The sequence below is a fragment of the Cotesia typhae genome, unplaced genomic scaffold, assembly GCF_013202065.1.
Source record: "Cotesia typhae breed Kobodo isofemale line unplaced genomic scaffold, CoteBio_Ctyphae scaffold_91, whole genome shotgun sequence".
NCBI classification, from domain to species: domain Eukaryota; kingdom Metazoa; phylum Arthropoda; class Insecta; order Hymenoptera; family Braconidae; genus Cotesia; species Cotesia typhae.
This window is the reverse complement of record NW_027423781.1, coordinates 1,768,558-1,784,650: the sequence shown is the minus strand read 5'-3', so window position 1 is coordinate 1,784,650 and position 16,093 is coordinate 1,768,558. Positions and strand designations below refer to the sequence as shown.

The 16,093-nt window shown below is 22.3% G+C and overlaps 1 protein-coding gene across 1 annotated transcript in view; it reads right to left on the bottom strand.

The window, feature by feature from the left end:
- Window positions 1-5,407: 5,407 nt before the first annotated feature.
- The window catches only part of Phcl-1 (pH-sensitive chloride channel 1), a 75,970-nt gene continuing 65,284 nt past the window's right edge, over window positions 5,408-16,093 (bottom strand). The window contains exons 13-15 of the mRNA XM_074258420.1: window positions 11,507-11,557; window positions 8,339-8,467; window positions 5,408-6,877 (exon numbers count right to left, since the gene is read on the bottom strand). Coding sequence (XP_074114521.1) covers window positions 6,743-6,877; window positions 8,339-8,467; window positions 11,507-11,557 — 315 coding nt within the window. The 3' untranslated portion in view covers window positions 5,408-6,742. The remainder of the gene's footprint in view (window positions 6,878-8,338; window positions 8,468-11,506; window positions 11,558-16,093) is intronic.

Here is a 16,093-nt window from a genome sequence, read left to right as displayed (position 1 = left end):
TTTATTTTTTCACTAGAATTCAAATTTGCGCGCGCATGATTTTCAAGTTTGCATATATTTTCATGCTTATGATATATTTGACCAATCACGTTACGAATAGTTTGCTTACATGATATATTTTTATATTTTTCATCTTCTTTTGCTTTACTCGAAAAAAAGTCATAAAAGTGTTAAAAAAATTTTGAAAACGACTTTTTTCAAGAAAATTTTTAAACAAGTTTAAAATAGATTTTTACCAATCAAAAATTCCATAAAATAATAATAATAATAATTAAAAATCAAATAAAAAAATAATTAAACAAATTTTTTATTTGTATTGAGTAATTTATTACTTAATTTATAATAATCGTACAATTATCAAACACAGCCGAGAAAAATGAACTTATAAATAATAACATGTATATTACTATTCTATTTATATAATGAATTAATTGATAAGTTTGAGTTGTGAGTTAAGGATTACATAATTGTATAAATTACTATTATGCATATTATTATTTTTCGCGGTCGAGAAAATCCGTCACTTGGTATATATTTTTTTTTTTTTATTTTAATTTTTCAAGTACACAATTAACACCGAGAATATTCATACATAAATATACACATACATAAAGATGAATATAAATATATGAATACTATCGTGTCCTATTTTTACATTATTATTTAATTTACAATGCAGTATCAATATCAATATTACTAATTATTAATTATAGTTTTATTTCGAGGCTTTACAGTAAACCTGAAGGCATAATAGACAAAATCAAAAAATAGAAAGAGAGAGAATGAAAATATTTAAATATGCATTTTCGTGACTACTCTTCGTTTTTTTTTTTTTTTTTTTTTTTAATTCCTATAATATATGGCAAAAAATTATAATTTTATAATTATCACAGGCTTTTTTTTTTTATGTATATTATTTAAAATTTGACTTATTATTTTTTTTTTTTTTTTTTTAATATCATTTATATTCGAATTGAATATTATTCGCTGGTAATTATTTATAAATTACGTATTAATTTTTACATTTAACTGCACAGCAGAAATAACATAAAATAACTTTTTAAATATTATAATGCTAATTTATAACAACAATAAAGAGTGCAACTATATGTCGAGATGACAATAAAATAATTAGATTTATTTATTTAGTTTAACATTTTTATTAGTTATATATTTTTTAAAATTTACTTTGTCTTTGGTCCGTAGAGCGTTAAATATAATTTTTTTTTTATTTTTATGCAATATGTATGAATATTATAATTATAATTTTATGTAATTTTTAAAAAGCTTTTAGCTTATTATTGTTGTTGTACATATTTGAGTGGCGTTAAAAAAAAATACTATTTAAATATAATTTATTAGATTTTAAAATCGATTTTATTTTTTTTTTAAATTTATAATTTTTCGCGCCAAAAAAAATATAATTTTTTATAATCTAAACTTTTATCTTTTTTTTAATTAGTGATATTTTGGCATAAATTATGAGCGGTTAAATTTAGAAAATTAAAGATTTTTTTTTTACTTTTTTAGGAATTATAAAAAATCAAGAAAAATTTTTTTATTTTTTTTTTTGAAAATTTTTAAGTGAAAAAATTTAAAAAAAAAGCCATCGTAAAATTTTTGTCAGATTTTAAGAAAAATTCAGACGAAAAAAAATTAATTTAGATACTGAAAGAAAAAATTTTTCTTGTAAAAATTTTTTCTAGATTTAGAAAATAACAATTTTTTTTTTTTTTTTTTTTTAAACAATTTTTGACAATTTTGTTAAAAATTTTAACAATTTAAAATAATTTATTTTATTTTTTAATAAATAAATAAAAAAAAAATAAAAAAAAAAAATTTTAAATATATTTTTTTCAAATGAAAATCTTTGGTAATTATTTACAAGTAGGGTCAACCTTATTTCGGGCCATAATTATGTGAAAAATTAAAATTTTCAATTTTTTTTCATGTTTTTGTATACAATTTTTATTTTACCTTTTTTGGATATTTTTGATAATTTTTTTTTTTTGAAAGGAATATAAAAAATTAAAAAAAATAAAATATATATTACAATTTTCTAAAAAATTGCAAGTTTTTTGAAAATTTGTCAAAATTGTGGCAATAAATTTTTTTTTATTAAAAAATGAAATTAAACCCACTTGTAAATATGTATCAACTTTTTTTTCAAGAAATTTATTGTGAGAAAAATTTTTGTTTCTTCAGTTAAGCAAAATATTTAACAAATAAATTTCTTGTCCCAAAAAATGTTAATTTTTTCCAAAAAATTTTTTTTCTCAATCTTGATTTAATTAAAATTCAATCAAAGCACCTAAACCATAAAAAATACACAGTAAAAAGTGTTAAAAATTTTAGTGTTAAACATTTAATACTTTAATGTGTAAATTGAATATTAATAGTGTTAAATTAACCCAAAAAATTGCCAAATATCATCTCAAAAATTTTTATTGAATTTTAATTAATTCAAGATTAATAGAAAAAATGGCCATTTTTTAGGACAAGAAATTTATTTGTTAAATATTTAATACTTTAATGTGTAAATTGAATATTAATTGTGTTAAATTAATACAAAAAATTGTCAAATATCAACACAAAAATTTTTAACACAAAATTTTTTGACGTATTTTTTTTTCTGTGTATTCAAAGCAAAAATGATGCTTTCTTTTGATTAAAAATCGATTTTTCGATCTAGCAAGTAGAATTTAATTAGTATCTTTATTAAAATATCACCCAAATATTTACAATAAAAATTCCCTGAATAGCTTGTAATGTATTACTATCACCAAAAAAATTTCAGCGCTATTCAGTGGGAGATTAAGCACATCCAGGTTTTATTACGAGATCGCCAACCATTATATGTTTGTGTATGCCCACACATATACATAACATTAATAAACTTGACAGCACATGAGGTATACACAGTATAAAGTAATAACTGCATTATTAATTATTATTAATTAGTCAAAATTTATTTTTGAAATTTTTATATGCATATATCTTCGTTGTGTCAATTACAAGAGCGATTATTTTTCTCTTTTATTTTTTTATAATTAGTCAATTAATAATTGTCATTATTAATATTTATTTTATAAGTATATATTAGATTTTTTGGCGTTTTAATAAGTGGTGCTTATTAAGTAATCATTGACTAATAAATTAGTGCGAGAAAATAGTTAAAAAGGTTGTATTTTTTTTTTTTTTTTTTTTTTTTTTAATTTTAATAGTTATGATTTATCATATAATTGATTTAAAAAACAATATCGTAAATTAATCTCATGGAAATTTAATTTCTATTGTAATTAATTATGGCTTTAATATTATTATTTATTTTATTTAATTAATCAATAATAATTTATGTTTTAATTTTATTTATTACACTTTCCTATACCGCGGCGACGTATCTTCTCGTTAAACGTGAATGTGATGTATAAGTTAATTTATTAAATATTATTTGCACAGTTTTTCATATAAATTTAATCACCTAGTTTTTTTTTTTTTTTAAATTTTTTTTTCCGACATAATGGTCTATCATATTGCAGTGCATTTATTGATAGTATAATACAGTTTTTATTTCTATTTTACATAAAATAATTCAGTTAGATAAAAATCACTGCCAAAATTTAAACGTTCAATATTAACACGCAAAAATAATTATTTAAATAGAAAAAAATTAAATTGATTTAAAAAAAATATTGTTTAAAAATTCTTTCAATTAAAATCATTGAAACAAATATTTTGATCAAAATTTAACTGATGTGCTTTGAAGCTGATTAATTAAAAAAAAAATTCAACGAATTGTATCGATGAAAAGAAAAAAAAAAAAAAACGAAATTCTTGTTGAATGATTCGAGATATTTGCAATAATTGAAATAAATGTTTTATCACAGAGATAATTTAGTAGCAAATATTGACCTACTGGTTCGAACAATTATGGGTCAAATATATATATATATATATATATATATATATATATATATATATATATATATATATATATATATATATATATATATATATATATTTAAATTGTTGACTAAAAATAATTATGGCAGAAATAACTAAAGGCATTAATAAAATTTCTACAAATAGCATTACATTCTAATTAATTACATTTTTTCAGTATTATATTTCTAAATAAATAAATACCAATAGTATTTGAAACAAGACAAAAAAAAAAAAACCAAAGTGTTAAGTTTAAAAAAGCTTCGACTATGACTTAGTTTAAAAAAATACTTTCACATTTACAATAGTATAAAGAGTATAAAAAGAATATAAATTAACATTTAAGTTTCTACAATGTTGAATATTAATATGAAATAAAATAATAATTATAATAAACTAATTAATGTTATTAATTTTGTTATCATAAAAATATGTGGAAAATCTACTATTTCAACGATATACAGAAAGTACAAGATTATAGTGGATAATATTACAGATTATACTCAGTGACATATGTAGTGAAAAAAAATTTCCAGATAGTAACTAGTATAATCAAAGATTATACTGAGTATAATTAAAGATTATACTGAGTATAATCCAAGATTATACTGAGTGTAATCCAAGATTATACTTAGTATAATCCAAGATTATAATCAGTATAATCCAAGATTATACTGGGTATAATCCTGATATCACTCAGTATAATTTGGATTATACTAGCTACTATCTGAAATTTTTTTTTTTACTACAGATTTCACTGAGTATAATCTGGAATTTTATCCAGTTTAATCTTGTCCTTTCCATGTAGCTACACGTAAAAGTGATTTTTGCAAAGCTGTTAACTTTAATAAAATAATTAATGAATTTTAATGGTTTGATAATTTTTTAATACCAAATTATTTAAAAAAATTTATGATTTTCTGAGAAAACAGTAGTTTGATAAACTGTATTCAAATATCATTGATAATATGATATTATACTTTATAATAATGTTATTATAGATGTAATATTACATAAAAAAATGCGTCTCATCTACTGAATTTTTTTTTGGCAGTCAGTTTCAGATGAGATCTGAAAGTGTCTAGATATAGATTTATTTTTATGCAGTGATTGCAGTATTCCATCATTTTTTTAGATAAAAAAAAAAAAAAAATACGCTTTCAATAAACTTTTATTAATTTTAGCAATTTTAGTTTTAATTAAACGTACAAAGATCTGAAGATTGTATAGAAAAATTTTTTAAATTTTAATCTCCAGAATCAACCAAAAATTATATAGAATTTTTTTCGCAAAACTAAATTAATTGCTTCATATGTCTTATCACTTCTATTGAAAAAGTTCATTTATAATTGCTTGTTTTACCTTTTCAGAGACACGGTGGTGTCTTGCGCCACTTCACTTATCATTAACACTCCATTTTTTAAATGAGTTCACATCAATTATACACAGGAAAAATATTGGTCTGTTTTTAATATTGCTGAATACTTCTTTATATTTCAAACTTAGCATAAGCTTTCTTACATATTTATTATTTATAAAATTTCTATCATTTACTTTTTCGCTTTAATTATATCCTGCATGTAATATCCGTATGCGGTCAAGTATGTTCATTTTTTAACCTCAAATAAGTACAGGATAATTTTATAATGATTTATTTACGTCCAATTTTTTTTAACGTTTAGTACATCAAATTCTGTTAACAATTGCATTTTTTCAAAGGAAATTTCGTTTCAGTTTTTTTAAAAATTAATTTTCATAAAAATTTATTTATTATTATTCCATTATTGTATTTCGTATGCATTACACCATTTAATCGTATTTTATTATTGGAAAATTTTTATGCTTACGCGAGAGTAGTGCATAAGTAGTCGAAAAAAATATTTTTTAAATGTCAATTGAAAGAAAAACTTGTGCACAAAATGTATATTTTTATATAATAACGTAATGTACCTGTAATTTAACATATACTTGGCCACATACAGTCATTTTATGCAGAATGCATAGTAATAATAAAACTCAAAATAGCAATAACATTGAGGAATTCGTTATCTTTCATCGTAAAAATTACAGTAGCATGTTTGTAGATTCATTAATATTTATTAATAATAATATTATTATTATTATTATTATTATTATTATTATTATTATTATTATTATTATTATTATTATTATTATTATTATTATTATTATTATTATTATTATTATTATTATTATTAAAGTTACAACTGATATAATAGCAATAAATGATTCAATTTTTTTTTTTTTTTTTTTTTTTTCCCCCTAATAACATAGATAGATAACATTTAATTTCAATCTTTAATATACCAAGTATTCACTTGAATCATTTTCTCTCTCTTTCTTCGCAGTAGCATTCTTTTCAAATTAAAGTGCTTGATTAGCGTCATAAAAATCAAGAAATTTTTATTGTTTTTAATAGTATAAAAAAAATATGATATTGCTACGGCGATATACAAATTTTCATTAATTGTCATTAATTGAAAAAAATATTTTTAAATAAATTTCCCTAAAAATTAACGAAAATAGAATACCAATTTTTTAAATATTAAAAGCATAAAATTTCTTGACTTTTATCTTCAACTCTTGAACTTAATACTTTATTTATACTTTACTTAATACCAGAGATGTTAATTTATCTTGTTACTCGACGTAAAATTGTTCGTATTTTTTTATTACATTTAACAATATTTTTTAAGAGTCCTTTTTTACAACACCACATTAAATAAATTTAAGTTTATCCTTTTTGATAATATTAATGTTATCATTATGCTGAGTTGATCCTTTATGAGGTGGCTCCTTTGTAGTGTATGAAGAAAAATGTGAGGAACATAAAATATGCGACTGGAAACGTTATTCTTGCTATTACGTCAATAGTTTTTGCCACCCGGATTGGATGCGGCGGTTCTTTTTTCCTGAGCTGAACAAAGCAACACTACTCAGGGTCATTATAGGGTCGTCTCACGCATGCATTGCATTCAAAACAAATTTTTAATAAACAAATTAATTTTATGGGTTCTAAGCTAATTAACGATGTAGATATTTCAGTCTTGGATTGTGGAAACCAAAAAATATAAAAGAATTTTTTTCCACCGGAAAATTTAAGGAATTTTGTTCTTTGAGGGTTCAAAAACATTTTCAATCGGTCGTTATTTTTGTAAAAATTAAAAAAAAATTCGCTACGTGCAATGACAACTACATTCATTCACTGAAAAAAAAATTTTTTTTAAATTATCAGTAATAAGGAAGTTATAATATGTTATAAGCCGCTATAATTTTTATTAAAAAAATATTGTTACTTTAACATTTGAAAATTTTAAACTAATTTGAGCTAAAATAGGTTTAGTTTTTTAATTTAATTACAATTATAAAAAAAGAAAATTTATGGATACCGGTGTAAAAAAAAATTATCCTAAAATTGTCCTGAAAGAGTCATAAGCTTGGGGTCCTAAACGTGACACAATTTAGGAGATTTTTATGACAAATTTTTGATGGCAAACCGAAATGAAATTTCGATTTTAGAAAAATATTGTCGCAATTACTCAGAGAAAAAATATTGTAAAAAGTACTTTTATGAAAATTTTTAAATTGTCAAAAAAGTATTCTAAAGTAGTCATAAAATTGTCATTAAAATGTCCTAAAATTGTTATAGAAGTATCCTAAAATTGTCATGTCTCATAAAATTGTCTTAAAAATGTCCTAAAATTTTCATAAAAGTATTTTAAAATTGTCATAAAAGTGTCTTTAAATTGTCCTAAAAGTATCCTAAAATTGTCCTAAGTGTCATAAAATTGTCATAAAAGTATTTTAAAATTGTCTTAAAAATATCCTAAAATTGTCATAAAATTGTCCTAAAATTATCCTAAAATTGTGATAAAAGTATCCTAAAATCTTCCTAAAATTATCATAAAAGTGGCCTAAAATTGTCATAATATTATTCTTATATTTCACATAAAAGTATCCTAAAATTGTCATAAAAGTATCCTGAAATTATTATAAATTTGTCCTAAAATTATCATAAAAGTGTCCTAAAATTGTCATAAAAGTACTTTTTATAATATTTTTTCTCTGAGTAATTGCGACAATATTTTTCTAAAATCGAAATTTCATTTCGGTTTGCCATCAAAAATTTGTCATAAAAATCTCCTAAATTGTGTCACGTTTAGGATCCTAAGCTTTTGACTCTTTTAGGACAATTTTTTTTACACGGGTATATTTTCAGTTTTAACACTAAATGCGGGTCCAATGTATTACAACAAATAACAATTCATCCTTAAATTAAATAAAAAATAATAAAACTAAAATTATTTAATTCATACTTAAAAAACATTCATGCCAAACAAAAAAAAAAATATAATTATAATTTTTAAATTGGACATACCTCTGCTGCACAGCCATTGGTTGTTGTGTGTGTACAGGAATTGGAATTGCAGGTTGTACAGGCGACGTTCATTTCAGTTGGACCATTACTACCAGTCGTTGTATTGCCACCCTCTCGTTTCTTTTCACCCTACGACAGGGTTAGGGTAGCAGAAAATTTTTCTTTTTTTGTTAATTAATTATTAAATATTTTTTAAAAATATTCAATTTTAAGTAATTCACTTTTTCCCTTTTTTATTTCGATAATAATTTGTTTTTATTAACATTTGTTAAGTATTAACATTTGTAAAGAACTGGAATATTCACTTTTTAAAATTTTTTAATTATTTAATTAAAAAATTTTAAAAAGTGAATATTCCAGTTCTTTAAAAAAAAAAAAAAAAAAAATCACGTTCATTGTTTATGAATTATTCTCGTTCATGCTTTTGTCAAATTGAATCCATGCGGCTGAATTTAATTGCCTACATTAGTTTTAATTATGAAAAGCCGAATAAATGAGCCTCGACTAAATTTCAATACTTTTTTTTTTTTATTTTTAAACTTATAAAAATACGAATTTTTATTTTAAAAAATATATTCAGTATATGATTATAAATTAGTTAGAATAATATTTTTCATGCATTGGGCGCTATTTATTAATGTACATGATACTGCAAAAAAATTTAATTATAAATTATTGTTAAGAATATAATTTTAGTTTTTTTTTTTTTTTTAATTTTTAATTATTGACAGTTTTACTAGACCGATTTGTGACTTGGAAGCTGATGTGCTTCTATGTTTATGTACAAAATGATTACAAATTAAGGTGCTATTTGTAACAATTACAAGTACGAGCTGATAAAAAAATATTTCTAAAAATAGTTAATTTTTATTATGTAACAGAGTAACAATTCATGCTGAGTAGTGAAGAAAGGCATCAGTTGTTGAAATTGTTTTTGATTATGCGCCTAAGAATTTTTGCATAAATTGTGCTTGCTATTAAATTATGTATTATTTATTTATTTATTTATTTTCAACCAAAAAAAACAGCCTTACTAAAAAAATAAAAAATTTTTACTAAATTTTTTTAATAAAAATATAATTTTTTTTTATTAAATAATGAATTTTGTTAAATTGCACTGTACTTTCTTAAATATTGACGTTTTAAATGATATAAGCTCATCCTGATGTTACACTCATCAAGAGCTTTCATTTGAGTACCCACATGCATTTTTTATATATTTTTCAAATATACATATATGTAATATATATAAATATATAAAATATATGAAAAATTGATGTGGGTACTCAAATGAAAGGTCTCGATGAGCGTAATGTCGGGGTGAGCTTATAAGGTACCCGCGGTTAATAAAGCCTGTCGGACAATAAGGCTTAAGTGATAGAAAATGATATTTAGAATAACCGCTTTCGCTAAAGACTTCTCTAGTAGAAGCGTCTAGCATAGAAATGTCGCTACAAGTTTATAGAGTCCCGACACAACGTTCCTTGTCTTCTATATTTCATCATCCTAAATATACTAAAGTAGCACAGAACAATTCCTAAAAAACGATTTCAGTAAATGCTAAACATTTTTTATAATTTAATATTTAATAATTTAAAATCATTGTTATCATTTTTATCAACATCTTAAAAAGTATTGTTGCTCAATTTAAATGATAATACCAATTTTATCAAGTATAGTATAACTATTTCCAGTATGTATAACCCTACCGGGGCCTTATTACCCTACCGTAGTAAAAAAATAACGCCTATTCGCAAGGTTTTTCAAAAAATTTAATTTTGTGTTTGTTTATGGTGAAAATTACACCATTACTCCATTATATTTTATGGCTAATGTATTAATTTAAAAATTAATAATACATTGCAATAATTAAATGGAATATTTTGGATTTTTTTAAAAATCTCCCTTAGCTAGGCCTTATTACCCTTAGCTAGCTTATATTTTATTAGTTCAACAACTCCTTTCGGAGTGTTCTACTACTGCGGCTTTTCAGAACTGCGGCTTGTTCAACTACTACTCCTTTGATAGTCTATCTTAAGATAAACGTTGTTAAAATATAAACATTAAATAATCTTTGTTATTTTCCGGTTTAATAAATTCAAAATTATTTCCCTGATTATATTTTCCTGAAAATCATTAATTTGAACTAATAATTATTACCTGTTTATATATTAAAAGTAAGTTCAAATAGGTTTTACTTTGAAAGCTGTTCAACTATTGGGTACTTAACCTTACAATCTTCCTTTTTAACTTAGATAAAAATTTAATTAACCAACTAAAATAACTACCCGATTGTTTTCTCAAAGTATTTGATGTTTTTATATGATAAAATGACAATTGCTCCATTATATTTTATGGCTAATGTATTAATTTAAAAATTAATGATACATTGCAATAATTAAATACAATATTTTCAATTTTTTTCAAAATCTTCCTTAGCTAGACCTTATTTCTAATTTTTTAAAAATTCTATAGGCTTTTGATTTGATCAAAATTTATACAAATAATTAAAAAAAATATACAAATGATGCCTTTCAATATAAATAAATAATGTTATTTAATATAACTTGTCAACAAACAAAATAAGGAACGGAAATTTTCTATTTGGGCTTATTAACGTCTAAAGTGTAATCGAGTCCTGTCGAGACAAAAAAAATTTTTTTATTTTCTAACAAAACACGTTTATTTATTTTTTTTTTTTTTTTATTTAACTATCAGACATTTTTTTGTAATTAATTAAAATAAATTAATTATTTAACCATGAAACAGAAGTGATGAAAGGAGTCAAAAAGGATTGTACAGTATGCTAAAATTTTTTTTCAACTCAAGAAAATATTTTTTTAATTGCTTTTTTTGTCTGAGATGTATTTGATTTAAAAAAAAAAAAAGATTATTACTTTAAAAAAATAGCAAAGAAGCATGAATTAGCATGTCATGCTCATGTGCAGTAAAATAAATTCGAGATAAAATGTTATGAAATATGCATATATAAATTGAATGAATAAAAAGCCGGATTTTTAATGCGTGTTTGGTTCCACAGGCACTTTCTTGTAAATCATTAAATTTTTGGATTATTTATTATAATTTTTGGTTTTATTAATTTATTTTGTGTTTATTTGATGAGTTACAAGTAAGTTAAGTGGGACCAAAAGCGAAGGGGGATCTTACCAAGGGGCTGGCCAATATTATCCCTATCCTGCTGAGCACCGCTGGTAGCCGCTGCAACATCACAGACACCAAACAAAGAGACTTACTCTCCGCAACATTCCGTAAACCAAATTATCAAAGATATCAATAGTATTCAGATAAGCTTGCGAAAATTTTTTCTTTCCGAATTTTTTTTTAATATTTTTAAGTCCAAAATTTAAAAAAAAATTTTTTTTTAAGTTCAAAATTCTTTACTAATTTTTTTTTAAATTAAAATTTTAAAATTTAATTTTTTTTTTTAATTTAAACGTTAAAAATCCTTTTTTAATGTTAAAAAAATTTCATTAAGGATTAAATGAATTTTAAATAATTTTATTTAATTAAAAATATTTTTGAAACTTAAAAAAAATTTTTGGCGGGAAAAAAATTATAATTTTAAAAATATTCAAACGCTGAAAAAAAAATTCGAACAGGAACATATTTTTAATGCTTATCTGAATACAGTAATTAAAAATTTCTTACGTAATAATTTTCTTTTTAGTTTTATAAAAAAATTATTTTTTTTTTTCTAAAAAAAAATTTTTTTTTTTTCATTCGGTACTTGGTGCTTTTTTCAGATTTAATTTAATTATTACCAAGGGGCGGTAAACCAATTGTCAGAAAAATTGTTAAGTACATGTATAATGATAATGTTATGATGGTTACAAGGCATAGATAATTTACGGACTTTTTATCACCTTTGTGATAAACTGATAAATTTAAAAGAAAAGATATTTTGTGCTTTATTTCTCAGCTCAATGAAGATAACTCAATTATTCGGGCACTATTTTATAGGTCGAGTAATTAAATTGTATATGGTGAATTCCTCAGTAATTGAATTATAAATCCAATTATTTGTACAGAGATTTAAAGTACTTTGTACGAGGATTTAAGTTGAATGCTATTCTGTTGGATTAAAATATTTGAAAAATTTTTTTTGTTGGTTCAATGGAAGTTTTTAGGTGGGTCAAATTTAAAAGGAATTTAAAATTTTAATGAAATTCAAATTCTAGATCAGTGAAAAAATAAAACGGTGTGTAAATAATTTTATTATTGTGAGAATAATTTATATAAAAATAATTATTGATAATACAAGTTCAAATTTGAAGTAACTATTGATGTAATCAAATGTCGGTAATTGATTACTAAAACTGACGATAAAAAATTTTTTATAAAATTCAAAAAAATACTAATGTAAAAAAGGACAGTATTTTTTCAAGGATATATTTGAAAAACGATAAAATTCTTTAAAAAAATTTTTTTTTCTTAATGTATTCACCAGAAAACAATTTTTGGTTTTATTGTAATATTTTTTCAAAATTTACGATAATTAAAATTTTAAATTATTTATATAGTATCATTATTACACTGATAGAAAATTTATGTTGACTCAAGAGATATTTTCTTGATCTAAGAATTTATTTTGGAAGACAAATGATTATTTTGCTTTAAGAATTTCTTGTCTTGATTTAGATTTTCTTGGCTTAAGAGCTATATTATCTTCAATCGATACATTTAGTTTTTTCAACCAAAATAACATTATCGTTTAAAAAACTTAAAATAATTCATCAAAGTAGATTTCAAAAACTAAATAGTCTTTAATTGTTATACCGAAAAAAAATTATTTCTTGGAAATAAGTAAATTAATGACTCAAAAAAAAAAAAAAAGCCATTCTTAACACAAGTAAATAACATCTTGAATCAATGTTATCGCCTATTTTGGACCAAGAGACAAAAATTCTTGAAAGAAATATATCTATATCTAGTTTCAAGAGTTCAAATTTTCAAGAAAAAAAATTTCTTGAATTAAGATTGTTTTTCTATCAGTGTAGAAAGTATGGATTCCTATAGGAACCTGTGGGTTTACAAACCTTCTCCAGAAAATTTTAAAGACTATTTTTCGAAATTAAAAAAAATTCCCGCTAGATTTTTAAACTTCCCGCTAAAAAAATTGAAAATTTTCAAAAATCGGGAAATAAAGGTGACATGAAAAATAAACATGAAAATATATGCAAACTCTATATTTAGGCGCGCGTTTGCGCGCGTAAATTCAAATTCTAGTTCGTTAAAAGCAATTAAATCTTGTGCAAAAAATACTGTCTTTTTTTTTTTAATGAGATTGAATATTTTTTGATACTTAACTTTAATAACTTTAATAATATGAGGGGATACTTGAGTAATTAAAATTTTAAAATAAAAAACAATTAAATTTCTAAAAACTTTTAAAACCGCTAATTATTCTTGAAGAGATCAAGGTGATAAAAAGTATTAAGAAATTATCATACAACCATGCAACATCTTGATTGTAATAATATTTGTCTGTTCGTAGTATATTTTCATCTAAATATAAATCTTTCAAACCAAAAAGAAATACCACTGATAATACCTAAATTCTCAATTAAATAAATAAGTGCGTAAAATCACGAGATTACATTTTTAAAAAATAGTTTTTTAATTTTTTTTTATGAGAATTTATTTTAGATGAGATGTTTTTTTGTAACACAAAAATGAGTGTTTACATTCGTTATAGAAAAAGAGAAAGAAAATAAGAGATAGAGAGAGAGAAAGAGAGAATAAAAAATAAATAGACATGCAAAGTCTGCAGCCAATTAATATCATTAACTCTCTAGAATATTTTTTTTTTTTTTTTTTTTTTTTTTTTTTCTTGAATAAATTACCTTTTTAATATAATAAATAAAAAAATATTCGTGTCTCGTGGACTCGACTTTAATAGGATTTTAAATATTTAGGATGTTGTTTTTTTTTTTTTTTTTTTTTTTTTTTTTTCATAAAAATAAATTTATTATTTTGTGATTAAAAGAAATATATCGTTTGAAAGTAAAATACGGTTAAGTAAAATACTCAATCGTAACGTCTAAATATAAATTACATCTAAAATACTTATTGTTTGTAAATGCGATGTTTTAATTCTCTGAGATGCATTTAAGTAATAATTAATAAAAAATATATATGTAAGGTAGTTTGTGCAATTTTTCACACAAGAATTAAAAAAAAAATTGTGCGCTTTCTGAGAAAATGAAGTAACACGATAAAGAATGTGTACAATAAACATTATTTTCATCTTCAACAATTCAATAATCTACGTCTCAGCATATTGTGTGACACGGGTGAAAACAAAACAATTTGTATTGTGAACTTTACTCCTTTTCAGTCTCAATTCGTGTTTGTCCAGGTCACACACTATACTTTCCACAATTGTCTGCATTAAACTCATGTTTTAGTGCCAGCTGGAAGTCAGAACTGAGTGCTTTCATTTCCAGATACAAATAATAAATTTTGTTAATTTAAAACTCATTTTTGCTGAAACTAACACTTTTTTATCACGAAAACCGGGGAAAAAAAATTTTTTAACGTCTGTTGGTATTACTGCAACTTTTTTATGTAGAATTTACTTTAGAAAAATTTTTTTATTTATTATTAAAGTTTTTTTAATAATACTTCACTTTTTTTAAACTTTAAAAAAAATTTAAGTTAAGAAATTTACTTTAAAAAAAAAAAAAAAAAATATTTTTAGTTACGTTCGTGTCTAAAGCTAGGATTCAAACCATGGACTTGCCGTATACAAGTCCGGCGTGCCTATTAATTACTTAAAAAAAAAATGGTGGGGGAAAAAAAATTTTAAAGTAAAAAAAATGGAAAAATGATAAAAAGAAAATGGTAAAAATTTTTTTATAGTCAAAATTTAATAAAAAAAAAAAAAATTAATTTTATAAATTTTTTTTTTAGTTACAAAAATTTATTTCTCGTTAATTTGTAAAAAACATATAATACTCACAGTAATACCAACAATTATTTAAACTGAAATTATCTATAAAATTGGGCTAGAATCAGTTAACTACAGCGATACTAAAACTTGATGTTTCGATGCATATAATATGTATCATGAAAAAATACTATCTGAAAAAGGATATGTGCCATTTGAACTAGAGATAATGGAAAGCTACCAATGGTTTTACACACAAACTTTTTTGCATAAATTTTAATAATAATAGACTTTTTGATAAATAATAATGAAATGTAAAGGTGAATAATGAATTTACGACTTTATTTAAAAAATATCTAATCGAACAAAATTTTTATTTCTCGAGTAAAAAAATGTTTATCAATTAAAAAAAAAAAAAAATTAAAAAATCAGAGTCTAGAAATTTTAATTATTTAGCGCCTAATATTTATTGTCCACTAGCAATTTTGATCAAAAATAGACTTAAGGAGGTTTGAGCGTAACTTATGAGTCAAAATAATGTTAAAATTTTTTTTTTTACTTTCAGTCTTTCCAATATTCGTCAAAATTATTTATTTTAATTTAAAATAATTTGAAGAATTTAATAATTGATGATTTTTACTTATTTAATAAAATAAAGTAATAAAATGACTTTGGTATTTATTACTTGCCGGATTAAATAAACAGATTTGGCAACAGCGCCTTTGATTATACCCAATACAGAGACCTGGATGATTGTGTGAGTTAAATATTTCTCTCTCTGTAACTATATTTCTATCCTTTTCTTTTTTCTCAGCTGTTGACATGACGTTGCCAAATCTTTATTC